Below are 21,062 nucleotides of genomic sequence, written 5' to 3'. Positions count from 1 at the left end.
CGTGTATCGAAGTTATTGTGTCCCATTCAGGGTCCAACGTGTGAAGCCCTCAGCGGTGAGTTTTGATGGCTTTGGCTGCTGTCTACGGGGGGGGCTTTTCAGAGGTGCGGTGGCAGCCTTTCGACACCAGCGGCACTTTGTATCCCCCCCCCCCCCCCGGGATCAGGCTTATTTCCCTGGCTGGGAGCGTCAACAAGTGTGGGGGACCAGGCTTGGGTGCTGAGGCTTTGAACCCGGGCCCTCCAGCCTCTCCGCGCTTTATTGAAGCCCCTGGGGTTTCCACAGGCAGACCCGCTTAGCACCGGGCTAGGATTCTTCTCACGGCCGTCTCACTGAACTGCTGGGAAAATAAAGAGCCCTCTCCAAACTAAACTCACGCGAGTGTGCCTTTGACCTTTTTGCTATTTGTTGTGAAAATCAGATGACAAACGCAACTCTAAACATGCAGGGTAATTTGAGGCCGCGTGGCAAACACGTAACAATTACTGTGCGGCAGCCAAAACATTGATGTGGAGTACTTGATCTGCATGTTTAACTTCAGCACGAAAATACCCTTTTCTGCCTGTTCCGGCAGTGTGTTTAGGAAAGGAACCTATAATGCACTGATGTCTTAGAGCTGCACTGCGCTTTGATGTCACTATTCTTCTGTTATGGTTTCAGTCCCAGTGAGTTGTATGAACCCACTACATGGGCAAATCAATTCAGCATCTTTGAAATGATCCATGTCTACTAGTAAATTAAGTATGCTTTTAAATAAAGGAACAGAGACTTGAAACTAAGCTGTGACTAGGGAAAAACAAATTTAAGTCAGAATGTCTGCCTCTCAATTTTACCTCATCACTGAATAAGAAAATGCATTTAGGGTGCTTCTACACACGGTATTTCACATTCCTACACGCTTGTAGGAAATGGAAGAAGGAAATGTTTGCTTCATTACTTTCCCAAATATATGCATTATATATTCTTTGATTGCCTTACTTCACTTTACAGGGTTTGATTTCAGTTGCCAAGTTTTTTTTTTTTACTGTTCTCAACTTTGTGGTATGTTAATGTGCATCGTTTAAGGCAGAGATTGACAGCATTGAGTCCTCTAATTCCTCCTACTCAGTCTTTTCACGCTGTTGAATACCCTTCCAGTCTATAGTATTATGGAGATTTTACTGAATGGGAGAGAAGCAGAAGTTCTTATGTAACAGTTCTCAGTGGTTTGTGGGAATTAAGGAATTCCTCTGTGCCATCAGTTAAAAGTTTGATACAGATGTAAAATACTTAACAGGCTTTGAATGCCTGCACCTGTACGTTCAATGTCCCTTTGTTTTGAAATATAAATACTTAGTGTATTTGTCGTTTTACTTTAGTGCTGCAATGTTTATAACAATAATTTTAAATTTTGGTGTCACCTATTAGTCAACTGTGGCCATATAACAAAACCAGATAGCGCGAAAGTTTTTTTTGACTTGATGACTATTATTAAAAAAAGTAGCCTATATTCAGAGGTAATTCTTGTTGGATGTGGCAAATATTTATTGAGTAATTGAGTGCCGATAAAATGCCCATGCCTGTTATATTATGCAGAAAGAAGTATTTTAAGCATTTCTGTGACCAGTCACCAAGAGCTGTGACAAAATTCATAAAGGCATAAATATGTCAATTTATGCAGAAACTTTACCTAATAAACATGTTTAATCAATAATAAGGGTGTAAGAGATGCGTGGGTGAGTGGTCAGAAGACTTATGATGTTTGTAGAAAATACGGTTTGACCTTGGACCACGAGCAAAATTCCATACACGTATACTATAAATAATTGTGTCAAATCAGTGCAGTCATGTGATGATGACAGCAGTACATGTGAAAGGAAAACAGAAGGAAAAAGAAGAACTCATCCCATTACTACAGGCTGACAGCCATTTTGGCTCGAAAGTCTCAAAAATAGATCAAAACAATATACTTTTATCCATTTTGGTGCAAAAGCCCAATAATGATGACCTACACAGCAGATGAACATTGACAGCTGAGAAAGTTGAGTCATCTCTCAGGAATATTGTTTGAAGTGCACGTTTGCAATGGGACAGGAAAGCTGGCGATGATGATTTAGTCTGGCCACTCTGCCTCTGGACAGCGAGCCCTGGTTCACACAGCAGCTTCATTTGATGCTAAATCAGTTGGAGAAGCTGGAGAAAACAGCCAGTTATGGCCTGACTTGTGCCTGCTTCACAACGATTTCCCTGCAGCCTGGTTACGGCAACACCGTGCGAGGCTAAGCCTGGCTCCTCTCGCTGTCAAATTTGCATGCTAATTGCCACGGCTGAGGGTATAATAGCCCAGTGCTGCCAGCAGCAGGCCTCTCTGTAAGGATGACACTGACAGGGATTGTGATCTGAAGTCTTGAGTTTGAGGATTGTTTCACCTCTGTTTTCTTTTCCCTAAAGCTATGAAGTGACATTTCTGCTAGTGAAAGGAAGGGTTGTAACAACCCCCACATAGGTTGACAGTGGTTACTTAACCTATTCACCATTAGAATGAGAGCTTGCAAAGCAATTATAAACAAAACAAGTCTGGCAAAATAGTCACAATAAAGATTCAAAATATCTTATAGGCTGTTCCCTGTAGCTCTCCAGCTCTAGATTTTCTGCTCTAGTAGGTTCATCTTTCCTCTGGGACGGTGCTGGTCGGGAATGGTGATGACTACTAAGGAGCTTAAAAGCCTTGTCTGGCCTGTTTGAATGCCCCCACCTTATTAACATTACAGGGGAAAACTTTGGAGTTCAGCTGTGCCAGGTCATCCCTAGCCAAGGCAGCTATAAAGTTCATTGAGCTGCTGTGAGGGGTCCTTGTATGCTTATGTTAATTGGCCAGTCTTGAGTTTGACTTTTTGAGTCTGAACACATTCAAGACATTTTTGGACGTTGCAGACTTGGACGCCATTTGAGAGTTGAAATATGGTTTAGTTTACCCATCATATTTATGCTCATATGTTTTCATAGATGGACTCTTGATGCGTAGATTGTATGCAGATTCCAACAGCAAATGACATTAGCTGTTGGCATAGCGTTCACCTTGATAAAACACTTATGTTGAGTCATGGCAAGCCACCAGCGGAGTGATGAATTATATTATGTACTTTATGCCAGTTTTATTCTTCATTCTAGGCTTGAGTAGAGCTATCTACAAATAAACCCATAACTTTATTTCGTAATACAGAACAGCCACCAGTAAGTGCTTTGCAATGTACTACCCTGAAGCTGTAGTGTAAAAGTAATGGCATCATGTCGTACATCAGCCGTGACTTCTGGTTGCATTTATATGGTGACAGAAGTCATTGTTGATGTTGATGAGTTACACGGTGAACATTTTTCTAAAAGTTTGTCCTGAATTCACTTTTAGTTTTTTTTTAAATTTATAAAAGTGTAATGTACCCCACGCTTTTTATAACTTTTAAGCCAGACATCAACTGGAATGCTGATCTAATTTAAGATTAACTGCCTGACCACTGTGCTGTTAAACTTCCGAAATTCTTGGACGGAACACTGCTCCGGTCAGAGGCAAATGTCCATAACGCCTCCCTGAAAAACCCCAGGAGAAAAGCTGTTGCTATATCACTCGTGGGCCCTGGGGGTGGCATGGCTTCACTTTCAAATTTAATTTAGTCAAGATTATCTCAATTTACCCGGCCCGCCTGGAAACCAAAAGCCTGCAAAGTAAGAGAGAAAAGGAGAAAGGAAAAAATTCTCCTGGATTTTGCATCCATGACAAGAAAACCAATAAAACCCTGGCCTGGGGAGGACTGAGGAGCACTATCATGATATGGCACCTCCAGAAACATTTCTGACCCAAGAGCCAATGAACAGCGCTTGGTCTGCAGCTCATCTTCAATGCTGAATATTTTTTCTTCCAGTGAAGTCCCGCTGGGAAAGAAATGTAATTAGGACTGTAAAAACACAAGTGGATGTCACTAATATGCTGTAACACACAGCGGGCCACATCGTTGAACCCCACTGCCCTGGGTTGATTAGAGCTTTAATAAGTAGAAGATGGTCTGCTGCGGTGAAACGTTTGTTCATATCGTCGGTGAGGGGGACCTCCTGAAATCCAATCTTGCATTACCTCAGTCTGAGGAGCTGTTGATTCACCAGCAGCAGCTCTGGCAGGCGGGTGTCGGTCTCGGGGCACCCCGCCTAGGAAATGTTACTAATCCTCTTAGCAGTTCTCGCCTGGATCACGGCTTCTGCGCTCGCTGGGGCCAGCGTCCCGTACGCCGCCACAATACGCCTCTTCATGTTGACCCGGCATAGCTCCTGCAGCTGGACCTGCTGTGTCTGTTTATCAGCTCTTAGTCTGTATAGGCCTCATCTTAAGCCTCTTCACCAATACGCATAAAACCATGAGTCTCAACCCTACAGGCGCAAAGTACTAGTTTTGCCCATGCTTTATTTTATAATTTATGCAGTCATTAAATAAATACATAGAAATGTTAAATACGCAGCTTCAACATGTCATGCAGTAAATACTTTAATGTTTTCATTCATGCCATTTCACAAGTATGCATATAATGTTCCTGCAATGTTCTGGTCTAGTCATGACATGTCTTCGATGTTACAAATCAAAAGTAGATGTGGAAAATTTGAGATAAATGAATGTAATATTTATGATTTACTATAAAAACTCTTGATTTCCAAATCTCCAAAGTGCTGAAGTGCTATATCATTAGAGTAACCTTTTGTATGCTGAATTGTATAATATTTTTTTTATGTCCACTTAGCAGTTTTGTAAAATTAACGGAAATTCTTGCACTTTGGATTTAGTAACAAAGATACGACAAGATGGCATAATGCCAAATATTTGTACTCGGAGGTCAAAAACAGTGCAGATCTTTCAGCCTGTCATCAGTCTATCGTCAGTCCACAGTGATAGGCTTATTATAGAAACATTTTCAAATGTTTGCATGTTATTTGCCAGGATCTCAGAACAGAAATGTAGGCTAATTTTCACAGCATTCATTCAGTTGTTATTCCTTGTGACTAAATCCAAAATAAACTCTTGTCTCCTGTTTTAGCTGCTGTCAGTCCTGTTAATCGATGTCAGTCGAAGACACCTGGAACATAATTTTTTTTATGTTGAAAGTTTGGGTCGAGAATTGTCTCTATTATCCAATAATATATTTTTAAATAATATATATTTGGCATCCTCCTGTCGCCAAATGCACGTCCACTTTTTATTTTGCACACATGTACATTTTCTGGGTTCAGAGTACTTGCGTGGTATTGAAATGACCATGTTCAGTGGCATGCATTTTCCATCAGGTATGACAGCTGGCTTGGTGTCATTGAGGAAATCTTGGCCAATTTTCACTATTCACGTTTGTCAGAAGTCAGCAGTCTGTTATAATTATTGAATAATGGCTCCACTTCAGACTAATTTCCCAGTAAGAGAAGCATTCAGACCTGTTGCACCGTATGATCGCATTAAGAGGGGTAATGAGAGAGAAGAGGGTAAGAGAGAGAAGTTTAAAACTTTTCATTTTCAGCTCACTTAAGACTTTATTTGCCCAATTATTGATCCCTCCACCGAGCGAAGTCTTAACTGTATTATCTAGGCCTGTGAAAACAGATGACAGGAACTTAAAATTAGCATTTTATTAGCAATAGATACACATTTACTGTAGCAACAGGCAGATGAAAGGCACGTCCCTCCCTCCAATTAGTTTAAGGTGCACTTGAAACATACTATATCAGACATCAGTACTACATCATCAGACTCTGTAATCTTCTAAAGTCACCCTACTTTCTCATTACAAATTGTTTGATCTCTGGAGCCACAATTAGCCTACAGAAGTACAGTAACCCATACTTTTGCTTCTTTATTGATGCGAGGGTACAGGCTACTGTAGGGGGAAAGCACAGCAAAAAGCACTGGACCTGAGTGGACTGCAGGAGAAGAAAACCTATTATGAAAACCTTGTTTAAGACCTTTAATTTAGCTCAAAGAAATCCAGTGGGGTTTCACATGACTTCCACTCAATGATTCAAAATATCTTTAAGCAGAAACATAAGCAGTTACTCTTATCAAGACACTGTGGAAATCTTGGTGAGTGATGATGCATAGCAACCTTGGTGTTCTGTCAAAGCCAACAGCTGGCCATAGTGTAAGAGGGAGAGAGTATGAGGGAGAACTTGTCCCTGTGTTGTAGACCCCCAAGTCTGCCCATACTGCTGCCTTGGCCAGTCATCAGACCTTCTACTGAAAGAGGGTCCCTGTAGATGTTTTATTTGAGAATGGCCATCTTCCTAGCACAGTCACTAATGGCAGAAATACACCACAGGCGAATACATACCACCTCTGTGATGGAATCGAACGGAAATTAGTCTGAGCACGCTCTTAGCACTTCTTGTGAAACACTGGCATATTTTTCTTTGCCTTAACTGAGCCCGGTGCTCCAAAAGGATCATTCATATCCCCCTCCCTGAAGCTATATGCTTAATCGCCAGCTGCAGCGTTGGTAAGACTGTGGCGGTGTGAAGGGGAGCATTCCTGTGTGTGTCTGCGAGGGAGGGAGGGGTAAGAGAGGAGGGACATTGTACCCTTTCAGCTGCTGGCAGGGCTGCCAGCTGTGACTCGTGAAGATGGATTAGTCTCACACTCAGGTGAGCTGTAGACGGCTCTCTTTTCATTCCCATGTTCCCTATGCAGTCTCCTCCATTGCCATTGGCCCCTCCTCCATTTCTCCTGCATCTCTTGAAAATAAGCATGATTTTGTTTATATCTGTTGTTCTATGTTAGCTGTGAATAAACCAATAATCAATATTAATATAAGATAATTTTTGCCTGAAAAGTTTGTTTAGTCACAGCCACTGGAGTAGTATCAAAACCTTTGCAAGGAATCCCACTTAATAAAGTTCAAAGACATTGACAAACTTTTGATGTTATCAAGATATCAACTGTTGCATAAAACTATTTCATTTCAGCCAGGCTGGGTTGATGCCCATCATGATTTTTTCCTTAAATGTTTAGTGTTTTATTTGCTGTCCCACACCCCACTGTTAAGGTGGCAAGCAGAAAATTCCTTTAATTTATAGATGTTGTGTTGCCTTCTACTCGGAACATCTTGTTAAATGTAATGACGTAAGTTTGGTATGCTGTGCATTAACTGGTGTCAGGGCAGAACCAAGTTTGTACATCACATCAGTCCCTCAAGGTGTTTTGACCTACATTCTGCGAGCTTGCAGTGTTTTTACCCTCAGTGAGCTGAACATGTCATCACACATAGCCCTACACAGGCATGTGGGTCAAAGGAGTAATCATGGAGTTCATGCGACTGAGGAAAGAACACAAGGAGGACTTATATTTTAGGCACCGGTCATTTTATCGGTGCCTTCTAGTCTGGATTTATGTGAATGTGCCACATCTGAGGAAGTCAGAGTAAATTAGGTTCAAACTCTTGCTTGTCTTACAAGAAAGGCAGGGCTTGTGGGATTTTGGAGGCTGTAAAAACAGTAGAATCCCCACATAGTGATGATTTGCTGTGCTACTATTTATCTATAAATGGTATAAAATGTCCTTTATATTACCAACGAGAAGCACGCATATGGGATGTTTCTTGTTACACTTTTAAATTGTTCAAATTGTTGCACACATTTATGATAGATTTATGTCATTGTTTACCTTAAATATCCAAACACGGGCGCTTGATATTCAGTTTATTTAAACTTAGTGCCTTGAAGTATCCATAAATTGCAGTTAATCCCTAGTTGTAAAGGCAATTGAACTATTCAAACATTTATAAAAAGCTTATTACTTGAACTTGTAAATCAACGGTTCTCTCTTTCTGTACATTTCCTTACCCTGGTCAGTTGATCTGGTTTGTTACACCTTCAGTACAATTTACTACTAAGAAAAATATTTAGGCTTCACATATAGTTTGAAGTCGTTCCAAATTGACATTCCTGACGTGGTCTTCTAAGCCCTTGAGTCAGTCTCACTTTATTTTTTCACCTTCCGTGTGCTAATATGTCTCGCTAACTTTGATTAATACTTCTGAGGTTTCAAAAGTTCATTTGAAGTACCACTGTTCTTTCTGCCATAAGAGGCACACATACAGTGTTCTGTTGGCATCCGTGTTTTTTCATATTCTGCACGATTCAGTAACAGTTTTCCAATAACAAGAAATGAGCGCTTGTATGAAATGCAAGTAATACCACTTTCAGTAGAAGAAAGTTGGTAGACTATGTTGACCGTTCTTTTCCCCTGAACCATAGCTGTTAAGATCTTTGTGGAATGTAAATAATTAGCTCTCTGATCACAGGCTTTAGGAAATCGTTGAAAAAGCACACAGGAATGGCCATAAAACCTTTCCTTCCCTCTGCTGTACCATAGCAAAAACAATAACCTTAAGGGAATAATGGCTGTACTCTGCAACTGAAGGGTCGTGAGATCCTGCCAGATACACTGTGACCCTTTCACCAGCTCCTGCCCTGGTACCAAGACTGAACAAACAGGACAGGGAAGCACACCTCCCTGACACACCACAGCAAAATGTGACAGTTCACATGTCCTGCCGTTATGCAAGGATCTGTTGATAAAAACAACGTTTGACTAATTGAGCTTTCAGGTTGACATAAGGTTTATTAACCCAAGCTGTGGCGCGAAGCCAGATCGGTCCTGATTGCGTAACTGATAACCGAAGTGCCTGGACTCGACTAAGAGAGGTTACCTGACATTCATTGGGATCGCTGATGGAGTGAAGACATTAGTAAACATCGAAAAAAATATCACGTTGAACACCTGGCCAATGAGAGTGAGAATTCAGCTCCCCCAAGGTGAAAGACTAGAATAAAATGCATAAGAAGTATGCATAAGAAGCATAAGGCCTGAGGGACCCAGCTGGTATCCTCATGTGGGCACACAATACTGTCGAGTCATTTCAACATGGATTAGCCAGCGGGTGTCGAATTAGGCCGGGCGTCATGGATTAAATCCTGGGTCTTCGTGGAGTCGCTTCTGCACCCAGGCTGCAGCGATGGACATCCCATTACGCTGCAGATGTGTTCGGACAAAAAAAAAAAAAAAAACAGGCGGACGCACAAGAGGCGCGCTATATTTGGTCCTGAGGCATGACTGGCATTCGCTCCCAATGCAGCGCATGCATCTTGTCTGATGTAGAAAATCTGTAATGTTAAGCATTCGGGTCCTGTAACATATGGGCCTCTTTGTTCTGCCAACTCCATATTTTCATAAGTTTTCCAAATAATAAAAGAAAGAGCGAATACTTTAGCACCTCTCCCTTTCAAGTCTTCGTCGAGGAATGTGATGGGGGGGGCAGCGCAGATGTGTTTGATAAAGGTGGGAGATTATGCAAGCGCTTGGTCTGGACGGGGATCCCTTTGATTAAGATCAGGCCTGGCTAGGTTTCGTTTGGGGGCCGTCCAGGTGTCTACTGCCCCTGAGTGAGGCAAGAATGCCCGAATATGATACCATCCTCATAGGCCTCAATTAATAGCTGCTGGTAGACAGACGTAAAGGTAATTAAAAGACTCTTTCTACCCCTAACCGAATTCGCTGGCTTCTTGATATCCGCATGCTTATTAAGCATCTGCTGAGACAGAGATATTGCTGTTGGGCTTCTAATTTAGTGACAGCCGAGCAGCTTGGGTTGAAGAGAATGGCAGTACATATATCAACATTCAAAGCACACACATGTGGGACCCCATAAAATATTTCCTTTTGTAATATATCTCAAGTGAGTGACTACAGATTATTTATTGTATGGCTGTTATCACAAAGTCAGCGAAGGACATGTGCTTTCAGCTGTTCCTCTTGGGTGCGGATAATATCATAGACATGTCGCCAACTGTATCTTACAGTAGGGAAGACCACCTTTGTCGCACTATAACAGATATGAAATAATAAAAATGCAGGTTGTCCAAATGTATTTATTTTGCATGATAGAGATTAACAGGCTTCTCATGTAAATTAAGGCATGTATAGATTAAGTACAAGGTCTGTGAAGTTGAAGACACAAAAAATGTAATTCTAAATTGTATAAAATGTGTCCTTACGCATCTTATTAACTTTTCCGGAGAGATCGCCTTTTTTGTCTTTTTGTTTATTAGAAACCCATCCAGCGTGGTTACCTTCCAGTTTTGGACAATGTGCGGCATTTTCTGAAATGTGTAAAGAGAACATCTGCACGTTTCACAAGGGTTCACCACTATCAATTTCACTGAAATGAAGAAGGAATTAGGCAGTGGATCATGTGATGCATGAGTCTTATCAGTACCTGTTCATAACCTGCATTAGCTGAAACACTCTTGAACGTATTCATCCTCAGAAAAATGTATGCTTATCTGAACCTGTCTGTGCTTCTGAGTGCTCTCATTCATCCTAGGATGGCAGTTAATACTGTCTGAACTTTAAAAGGATTTGTAAGAATCACTTTATTTGTAATTACAGCTGAATTTTGTTGAGCTGTTTCACTCACATAAATGCAATTACGTTGTGACACAGTTCTTGTTGCTGATTTTTATGTACACCACATGAAAAAAACATTTAAAAAAATGCTTCCATCCTGCCAGGGGCAAAAGTTGAGGGTTGAACTACATCTCCCATTAATAATTTTCCTGAATGGCATCTTGCCCAGACCTGCAAAAAACTCTTAAAAACAAAATAAAATTCCAGCCAATATGATATATTGAAACTGTTTAGGTTTGGGTTTATCAACAGGAGCCAGTGTCTCTTCTCTCTTCTTGTTCCTGGCAAGAGGGAAAGTATTATTTCTGGCAGTTTTCAATTTTATGTGATCCTACTCCTAGCGTCTCACATTGAAGATTCATGATAAAAATGTGTAGGAGCATTGCTTTTTTAGATGAGGCCTTTATTGAGAACCTTAAAGAGACAAGACTAACTAAGCTAAATAGACTGTAAACCTGTCAGTATATTCTCCTCAGCATATTAACCTCTGAATGTTGAAATTTTGCCTAGTGTTCTTGTGAACATAGGTTGCAAATCAAGCTACAGGCGCTTCTTTTATTTTTCATGTACCAGATTGTGAGAATAGCCGGCTTATTTTCTTTGAATGCTATTCCTTGGTTGTTGTCTGCGGCAAGAAGTGGCATAAAAGCGCATCCCTCTCGCCTGGTAACACCTGAAAATCACATGTGACTACAGAGGAGTTGGGGATCATATGAAGCAGGTGCAGTATGAAAGCAGTAAACCATTTGTTCTGCTGGGAAATTCCACCACAGTGCAGTTCTAAGTAATAACGTGCCACTGTAAGGCAGCTCAGCTGTACTGCTTGCTTAGGGAAGCACCCTGTCATTAGAGAAAATATCCCTTCTGTGCGTTGTCTGCTTGTCCTGTGTGGATAGGCCAGAAGAGGGCTCTGTGTGAATCTGTGAACTATAACTCATTTTTTCTGCCACTGAGCTGCAGGCAGCTTCACTATTGAAGTACAGTCCATCTGTGGTGGAGAAGATATTGCTTTGCCTCATAGATGTGGTGTTGGGCTATGCCTTTGTGGGATTGTGTTTTTCACAATCTTGCGTTACATGATATGCTATTCAAATGTGGACAGAGTGAAGAAACGTTGTCACTTTGTGGTTTTATGGCTTTACATGTTCTGACAAACCTTTTGACTGACATTAGTTCTTAGTCGTATTAGTGAGCACATATTAAAGTGTAAAACTATTATTTGTAAGGTTTTCTACGAAGCACATTGAGTTTAAGAATGAATGCATGCTATTTATCTTTGACTTTTGGATAATGCACTAATCTGTCGGCTGGTTGGGGCAGCAGGCAGTAACAGAATAATCTAGCACTAATAAATATTTTTATTTTATTCTGTCAAATACAAACTTATATTTTTGCTCCAGTATATTCATATATTCACCATATCTTTAATGACACATAAATAACAGGTATACTGTATACTGTGGCACTCAAAAAACAGGTCAATTTTCAGACTTTCAGAAGAATCACTAAATGCTAGCTCTTTTGATTTATTAGCAGAAGCTTTTAAATGTGGAGACCTTGGCATGATAGAAACACCTGAATGGAAGAGTGTTGAGAAGAATTCCTGGCTTTATTAGGAGAGCTACGCCCCAGGTGACTTGGGCAGGGGAAAAAAAGCAAAGTATGTGACCGAAGTCATAGACCTCGTAATATGAGCAGCGTGCTTTCTGCCGCGGTAGCCCTGAATTGTTTAACTTTGCGAGAGGAACAGTGAGCCCTCAGAGCAGTGAGCCGATGGACTAAACCCCCAACGGGCCACCTGTGTGAAGGGAGGTCCGCGATTATCTTACTGCCGAGAATCCCACAAGTGCTTCTGTTTTATTGACTCACTGCATGGGGGCGTCAAACTCTAAAAGCACAAGAAGCTTATCGGAAAATTGTACGTGTGTCAGCCAGAAAAGGAAATGTGAGAAACGTACAAAAATGGACATTGGGAGGAATGTGGGGGGTGTGGGAACTGTAGTTTTACTTTGTGTGTATAACAGTGGGAATGAGGGGTGGGGGTAGCATATGAAATAATTCCCTTTTTAACATGAACCTCTCAGATTTTCTTGAAAGGGCACTGCATACACATTGCAACTGTTGGTATTACTACCCAGGGAAAAATTTCACGTTGGGATCTTAAACCATTTTTCAACATGATAAATAGCAGTGTATTTCTGTCGCCATTTAGGCATTTCATAGCATGATTTGTAGTTTGAGAGTTATCAGTGTTTTTATGATTGGAGTCTTTTTCATGGCAAACTCATGTAAAATCCATTTACGCAAACTAGTTAAAGCAAGACACTTTCACACTTTATTTCCTGGCCATGGTAAAATTGGCCAGTTCTGTAATTAGTATGGAGGAGAAAAGTGGTGCTGGTATGATGCTGGTATGATTTTTAGCTGTGTGAATGACTTCATCTCTTGACTATGGATATCTGACCACTATGAGCCCTTGGGCAAATGGTGTTTCGCTGTGTAGCACTTTGTAATGGTTTGCAGTCAGCTTGACAAATGGTGGTAGAGAACTCAGACAGAGAGCAGGTGATGTCATCCCTTAGAAGCCCTTGCTGAATCCTGGCTGCGAAAGCAGGCCTGGGGCCCATTTGGTCCTTCCTTGAATCTTAAAATGCTGAAAGAATGGAAAATGTATTTTTCCCAAGAATTCAATACAGATTTCTGATGAATGTAGTCATCGTCTGTGAGTTTTACGGATTTTGTCTGTTTTCCGTATCGTCTAAGACTTCTAAGCTCTAAACAATGTTGCAGGATATACAAACGGAGTAGAAATGACTCAGAGGATTTGATGACGTAATCTGACATGGCTAGTTTGGCATGCGGTGCAGTGTTGAAGGTTATGAGAAATGTCTGCTGTGGACTGGGTTCATTACCATGCACTCTGTGCACTGCAGACGTGCCTCCTTGGGAAGTGTCAACCAGACAAATGTTTGCTTCTACATATTTCTCTGACTCAGAGAACCTCGGGCCTCAGGCACCCCTTCCCAGCCCAGTGCACCCACTGTGACCTCCCAGAATGCTGTGCGGAAATAGAGTTGTGATTGAATGCAGCCTGCGTCTCTTGGGACCGTTGTCTCAGTACTCATAGGAACTCCTGTCCATGTGATGATGTGAACTGAGGGAAAAATCTCTCCCAAAGCCTTAAAAATCTGGTTTCCTGTCTGATGATAGAGATGTCTTCCATGCTCCAGTAGTGCCCTTCTGCGGCAGTAGATGAGTTAGACGGGTAGTGATCCACTGTCTTACTTCAGTGGCATGGGCATGCCAGCAGTTAAGCTGTGTTCTTCTGAAGGATCGGCGGTGATGGATGGCTCCTGCTGGGTCTCCTCCCTCATACCTACCGGGGCTTGTGTTCCATGACTGTGGCGCTGGGACAAAAGGGTAGCCCACGTGTTCTCGCCCAGAAAGACAGTTTCCCAGCCCTGTTATCACAGACCATAAAAATTCCCAGCTCATGATCAAGAGACAAGGCAGTCTTTCGCTCAAATGCGCATTCCAAATTAAGAGCCTTTATTTCGTATGTCAGCCAGCATTTTGCATGGACTGTTTACATTGCTGGATTGAAGCCATGCAGTGCGTTTCAGTTATAATTATTTTGTCATAATGCCAAGTGAAGTAATTTCTGTGGCTGCAATAGGGAAATAAGTGGTTTTGGATTAGCCTCTGGCTAATTAGCCTCATTTTTTTTACAGGCAACAACAACATCGGGTGATACTTTGCTGTCATCCATGCAACCAACATTCATTATGCCATGGGCAAAACTGCAGTCCATGGTGGGATCTGTTGATTTCACACAGCCTCCTAATATTTCACATGTCCTCGAGGACGTTGCGTGCTTGTCAGAGAGTGGACCGCAGTGGACCTGCAGCTGCAGACTTCCTTTGACTTGGCGCAGGCCATAAAGAGGCATGTTTCACAGCCAACGTGTTCAAACGGATATTTTCACAAAGGCATGCATTCTCTGACCAATCTGTTTTCTCACAGAACAACTGTAAAATGGCGTGCATATGCACTCATAGTGTCCAGCTGGGCTTGATCACCTCATCTCCCCTCAGCGTTAATTACTTACAGGGTGAAACAAACCACTTCTTTGAAACAAATCAGTTTAATTTCCTTGGAAAGGTATTCTGTTAACACAGTGTTTTTATGCCGTTAGCTGAAATCCAGTATCTTGGTGGCTGGACTGATTCCTAGAGCCCGAAGTAGCACAGCACTAAATCGAGCACAGAGGAGTTCAGCCTGGCGAGCATTAGCGAGCATTTCACTTCACTGCTGACCCTGGCAACAAGACTATGGAAAAGGTTTGATCCCTCTCATTGGTGCACTTTGTGATTGCAATCTGGCGGCCATTTTCTTTGGGAAAGGATCATATATTCATTAGGTTTACTTTGGCAGGTCTGCAGAACTCTGATCGAGAACTGAACCTGTCCTGACCAGCTGTGATGGGTGAAAACAAATCCTACTAAATACACTGTTGACAAATGCTGTAATTTCTTTAATTTCAGTGCTCAGCCTCACATACTTGTCAGTGTTAACTTTTTTACTGTGACATTTTCTGATGTTGACATAATTGAAAAGATAAGACACAGCTGCAAATAGTCATATTAGTAGTGGAGGGGATGGTGATTGGTTGTGGCAAGCCTGAGATGTATGGTTTTTCTGCACTAGTTAAACCAAGGTGTCTTTAGCACTGTGGCCAATTGCGTGGGACCTCACCTTGGATGATTAGGGATGTGGTGGTAGATGTTGGGTATGATGTGTATTTGAGATTTAACTGACAGGGCTGTGCGAAGCATCCATTGCTAAGCCTCATCCACTCATGCTTTTCAGTTATAGAAACATTTGCAGTATGAATTGTAACAGTGTTCATTTTAGTCCAGTTGGGACACTTTGTATACTGTTAGAGATAAAATTTGTTTATTGCAGATAATTTCACACTAAAGTTTCCCTTTATTCCTGATGACCTTTGTGCATGAGACCTTTGAATGAGTAATTTATGGCATTGGGCATCGATTTGTGAAATTTGATAGCATCAGCAAATCATAATTTCTTTATCATTAGAGCTCTTACTACCAAATCTCGGCTTATCTCTCACAGAGAGTGAAAAAAGGTAAATTTAGGAAGTTTATCCTAAAAGATACCCTGGGTCCAGATGAATCAATTTTGTATCTTAATTTATATACACTTTACAAAAGAAATAAGTTCATAGTTTTGTTTGTGAAATTCCACATTCATACTGTGATTTCATACCTAATAATTTTCTCTTTCAGTATTTTTCATTGAAGTAAATTTAAAATCATAAGAACATCATCATATTGTACACTACTTACCCTTTTATTTATCTTTGTCTACTCCAGATTTCCATTTGGTCAGTCTCTTGTACAAGTACTCTTCAGTTGATAAGAAAGAAAGGATAAGTAATTACAGTGTACTATACTCTGGTTAAATATGTACAGATAAATTTCAAACCAAAAAGACCAAATTATTTCCTTTTTATTTGATAGATGATTGGTTTTGGAGGGGTAATTTACAAAGCACTATTAACATATTCTAAATGTAAGATTTATTTGTTGCTTGAAGTTTTTTTCAGTATTTAATGATGCTTTGCAGCTACACTATGGTACTACGTTTGTGCTCTGTCTTCTTATTATTTAAGAATGATTCACTACCTCCTGTTTTGGTACTTAATGCTGCTTTAAAGCTTATAAAATGGTGGAACTGTAATGCACAGTGCTGGAGTTGGGCCAATTACTGGCCAGATTTAGTCAACATTACTAGTATAGTAGATGCACAGCATGCTTGCTTTAGGAAATGAAAAGATACAACTTTTAATTGCCTCTCCCAAGTGCCAGTGGGTGAATAACAAAGAATGTGTACTTTTCTTCCTTTTCTCTGATAGACTAATTTATGTTCACCCTTTAACCAGTCCCTTTGTACAATGTATTAAGCATATTTTATTGCTTTCTTTGGGATTCTGCAAGTTTAGTATGAGATCATGAAATCATTTTTATGTTCTCATTTTTTCTAAGCACTGATAGATTTATTGAATTAGAGCAATAATATGTTGAGATACAGTATAAGGAAATGTTATCTTCTTTACAAAAACTGTTGGTTTTGTAGTTAGCGTATAAGTACGTGGACTTCTGGTCACATAGCCTACTTTTGTTTTGGGATGCTACTTAAATGAAATGCTGTGTACTTTGAGCCGGGATCCAGAAGTGGTTCCAGAAGGAAACATTGCTTTTTAATGGATTTCAGAACATCTAAATCACTTTAAAGTGGCCTCTTAATACATATAACCACATTGACAAATTAATACAAGGGGCCTATTCAATATGAATAAACGAAAATACCTTTAAATCCTGGACCTAATAACCTAAATCACCTGGCTCCGCTGCAAACAACCAAAGACACAGTGGTTGGTCACTGTGCCTTTGTGACATGGGGTCTGGAGGTCCTGGGGGTGGAGTCAAGTCCATCGGCAAAGGCTGGGACAGCTAAGGAGTGCGGTGTGCTTGAAGTCAATTGGTAGGGGCCTGGAAGAAGTTAGTGGTGCTTATCCTGCCTCCCCATGGGACCTTTATCTCCTGCTGGAGAATGACAAGCTCCCTTTCCGGCAATTGTGAATTTAGAGTCTGTGAATGAGTAAAAAACTTCAACTCCCCCACACACCCCAGTTACCTGAATGGGTCATATTATGAGTTGTATCCCTTTCAAATAATTTTGGGCACAGGCAGTAGGGGAGCCATGTATAAGGAACTGGATATGGTTGAAGAACTTTTTCTTCAGGCTCATATTTTTGAGGCCAGATTTTTCATTTTCATGCCAGTCTGCACTATGTTTAGTTGTGAAACAGTTACTCAGTTTTTCCATAGGGTATTGGGTGGAAGAGTGTGTTTCTTATGCACCTTCACCAGCTTGTACAGGCCTCTATAAGATCAGTAAGTAGAGAGACCATTTAACCAAGATATTCATTCCGTGGGTGAAATGTAGTTTGAAGAATGATTGATATTCAACTGGCCGTATTAAATTGCACTGACCTGACAAGGGATGGTTTATGTCTGGCTAAGCATAGCTAATTGCAACAAAGCAAGAGACAGTGAAGGGTTGCAGAAGGGTCAGGATGTGACCTGATGTTGTAACTCCAGCTGAAAGGGTATTTAAGGCCAGAATGAGGAACGCTGATGTTTCTTAAGCTTCCCTGCAGGAAGCCGAGGGCAATTAAAGGTACTCCTCTAGACTACTTTAGACTCCTGTTGAGCATCACCTTATGTGACCAGGAATGACCAGTGTTAATGGTAGATCTGCTGGGACCAGAGCAGACAGTTAAAAAGTAAAAAAAAAAAAAAGTTAAAGCATGACTATTTTGTTCACAAAGATTCTCCTGTTTGACCAAATAAAGCACTCTGTAGCCAAGGTGACACGGCTCGTAGTTCACCTCATATAATATGAAGGTTTGAGTCAGAAAAAAGTATTCGATGTGCCAAACGATGTTGCCAAAAGATGTTCTCAAACTTTAAAAGGTTGCACCTCATCATTGAATATTGAGTTAATGTTCAGTTTTCTACTGCTTCCCTGAAGGGCAAATTATGATGTCAGTTAGTGCTATTATGCATTATACAGGGGATTTAGGGCCTGACTTACTAAGACCTTTAGCATATGCAAAACTAAACTGTTATGTGTACAAGACTAACATTAAATGTAGCCCACTGAGAGTGATGATATTTTATAATATGCATAATATGTTGACTGGAGTACACACTGATTAAAATACAGAGGTTTTTCCGTACTCTCTGTCATGGGTGTCTTGCCATGAAAATACAATAAACCATTGCTTATTGTTTTTGTTTTTATTTTGATATTTCTTTGTGTATGTACTTCTGAGGATTTCATGAGCACCATTCAAAAACGGTTTCTAATTTAATTTTCTTGTCTGTAAAGGAAAAGAGGAAAAAACACAAAAACAAAGAGAAGGAGCCCAGTTGTTTGAGATTCAAGATGGAAAAATCATTCTGGTTTTGAGATTAATCCCTGCTTTTGCCAAATATCGGTAAAGGCATTCAACCGTATCTTCTATGCATGTCATCAGCAGGGTCTGCCGGCGTCTTTTCAGCACTTGATTGATTGACTCTTCCTCGTTGAACTTCCCGCCATCCCAGATGCCAGATGACCCAGCAAAGGGGCTCCTTCATATCTGTGGAAAAACAATCTTCCTTCCAACTGGAAGTGTATTTAGGCCATGTGAGCTTTGTCCAAGCAGTTATGTGAAACGGCCAAGTCTAATGCGGGGGAACTTTGTAACAGACAGAATAATTTATTGTTTTTAAATACCAAGACGTGTTCTGTCACTGCAGTTGTAAACAGGCGGGGAAATAACGTGATGCTCTGTGTTTTTGCGATGCTCCTAATAGCCAAGGTTCCACAGAACCGTGTCACCAAGCTTCTCTGTGAAATTCATGCAATGTAAACATTGCAGGCGCAAAAATATGTGATGGTTTATATCCAGTGATGTGCTGTGCTTTTCTGATTGTGACGTCAATGTTACGACTACCAGAAATTCATAGGAATTCATCTGTGTCCCACTGTTTGCTAAAGCATTTTATGCTGCCGCAGAAACCCATATGCCTGTTATTTACCAAGTTATGCTTTAATAGGGCTGACTATAGAAAACATTTGAATGACAATGTAAGGAATGATGTTTAAAGAACACTAGATTTTGACAACCATTGACTTTGAAATAGTCTGTAGTTATGTGTATATACAGTTAAATGCAAAAGTATTTGCATTTATGTTGTTTTGTCTCTGCACTCTAGCACATTGGATTTGAAATAAAACAATATGAGGTTATTTGAGGTTATGTGTAATATGAGGTTAAAATGCAGACTGTCAGCATTCATGTGTGTGTATTTATTTACTGAGTGTCCTTACTGGGTGATCTATGTAGGAAGTACAGCCCTTTCTATACATAGTCCCCGAGGATCCAGCAATATTGATTTTTTTCAATATTAATATCTTGGAAAATATCAAATATGTTTAATATTTTATGATGAACCATGGCATGTAATCAAAAGTATACTGGAAGTAAAATATTGCATGGTTCGGTAACAATGCAGTATCACAGTATCACAACCAAAACTTTACATCGAATTAATGCAATGAAAAAGTGAATTAGGCTGTGATATAGACTTCATTAGACTTCATTAGATGAAAGAAATGTCTGCCCAGTAACAAGTGCTGTTTTGTTTTCTCCTGCACCCTGGCTGTAATGACGAAGTCATGATGAAAACTTGCTTCGGCTTATAAGTGTCTTATGAATTTCAGCCTTTCTGGACCATTGGATGGATTTATGGGGCTCAAGGGCCACGGTTACTGTAGTCACTTCATGCAGCTTCTGGAATCGGAATTCCAACGTCCAATCACATCAGGCCAAATTTGAGTTTCATCCACATTTGACAGTTCAATGCAAGCTCTGTGATCAGATCGCAGTTTGGATTTCACGATCCCGCAGAATAGTTCAATATTAAATAAAGCAACAGGAAAGCACATTCCTGGAAAATGGCTTTCGGTGAGGTTGTGCTTCTTTTCATTAAATTTAGCTTGTGTAGTAGAGGTAGGATCTGCACAAGGCATGCACTGATGAGGAGGCTGCAGTGGAGGCGTGCTATTAATGCAAATATTGCATTTCTGGATGCTTCAGCTGTTAGGGTGGAGTGGCGGGTATGAGTCAGTGAATGTTGCCAGCACTGGTGGAACCACAGGTCACTTAATGCAGCCTAACATCAACAGATGTTAAAAGTTGCATAGAAGTCACATTGACAGTGTAACCATATCCAGGGTTGCCATATTTTCTCCATGATTAGTCTGCAACTGATCATTTCTGTACAAAATTAAATTAATTCAGTGCTGTCACGGTGTTATGAATGACACAATGTTATGATATGAATGAAAAAGTTAAGCACCAGCAAAAAAAAGTGATTCTACTGTGTTGTAGTGTTTTCCTGGATGGGCCCACGCGGTCTGGTTTGAATCTGGATCATGCCAGATGTTGTCTAAAAATTGTGTTTACTGGATAGGTACTGTACTTTTTATCTGGCTCTCAGGAAATGAGGGAGAGAGAAAACTGTCATGCGGTAAGATGTGAGCTATGCATTGTTACACTGGTACAGCAACATTGCTGTGTTTCACGCTTTGCAGTGTGGAAGACCCGTTCTGTCGGAGGTGCAGCTGAGCAGCCTGTTGGAGGACTGCGTGGTGGCCTTGAGCAGGCTGCCTTCCTCGCTGACCGCGTCTAGGGCCGGATCTGGGGACCGGTCCCCTGGGGCTTCGCTGAACTGTCCCAGCAGCCCCTGCTCACTCCTGGACAGCATGCCTCGGCTCTCAGACTCCGTGCTCTCCGAGCTGCTGAGAAGCGCCCGCAGTCTGGAGACGCCGCTGCTGGGAGACGGCACGCCGTGTGGGTGATCAGGTCACATGACCCGCAAGCCAACAAAGCACACTTCTCTGTCTCTCACGCATACACATATACATACATGGAAACACATGCAGATACGTGTGCACG

At 41.0% G+C, this 21,062-nt stretch overlaps 1 protein-coding gene across 3 annotated transcripts in view; it reads left to right on the top strand.

Moving 5' to 3' along the window:
- Positions 1-21,062, top strand: part of fsip1 (fibrous sheath interacting protein 1) — a 62,241-nt gene extending 41,179 nt beyond the window's left edge. For all 3 annotated transcript variants that reach the window (XM_035406434.1, XM_035406408.1, XM_035406418.1), the window contains one exon: positions 20,699-21,062. In XM_035406434.1, coding sequence (XP_035262325.1) covers positions 20,699-20,965 — 267 coding nt within the window. In that variant the 3' untranslated portion in view covers positions 20,966-21,062. The remainder of the gene's footprint in view (positions 1-20,698) is intronic.

The sequence above is a fragment of the Anguilla anguilla genome, chromosome 1 (genome assembly GCF_013347855.1).
Source record: "Anguilla anguilla isolate fAngAng1 chromosome 1, fAngAng1.pri, whole genome shotgun sequence".
In the NCBI taxonomy this organism is placed as follows: Eukaryota; Metazoa; Chordata; class Actinopteri; order Anguilliformes; family Anguillidae; genus Anguilla; species Anguilla anguilla.
The sequence above is the reverse complement of the archived record's forward strand: the minus strand, read 5'-3'. Positions and strand labels throughout refer to the sequence as shown.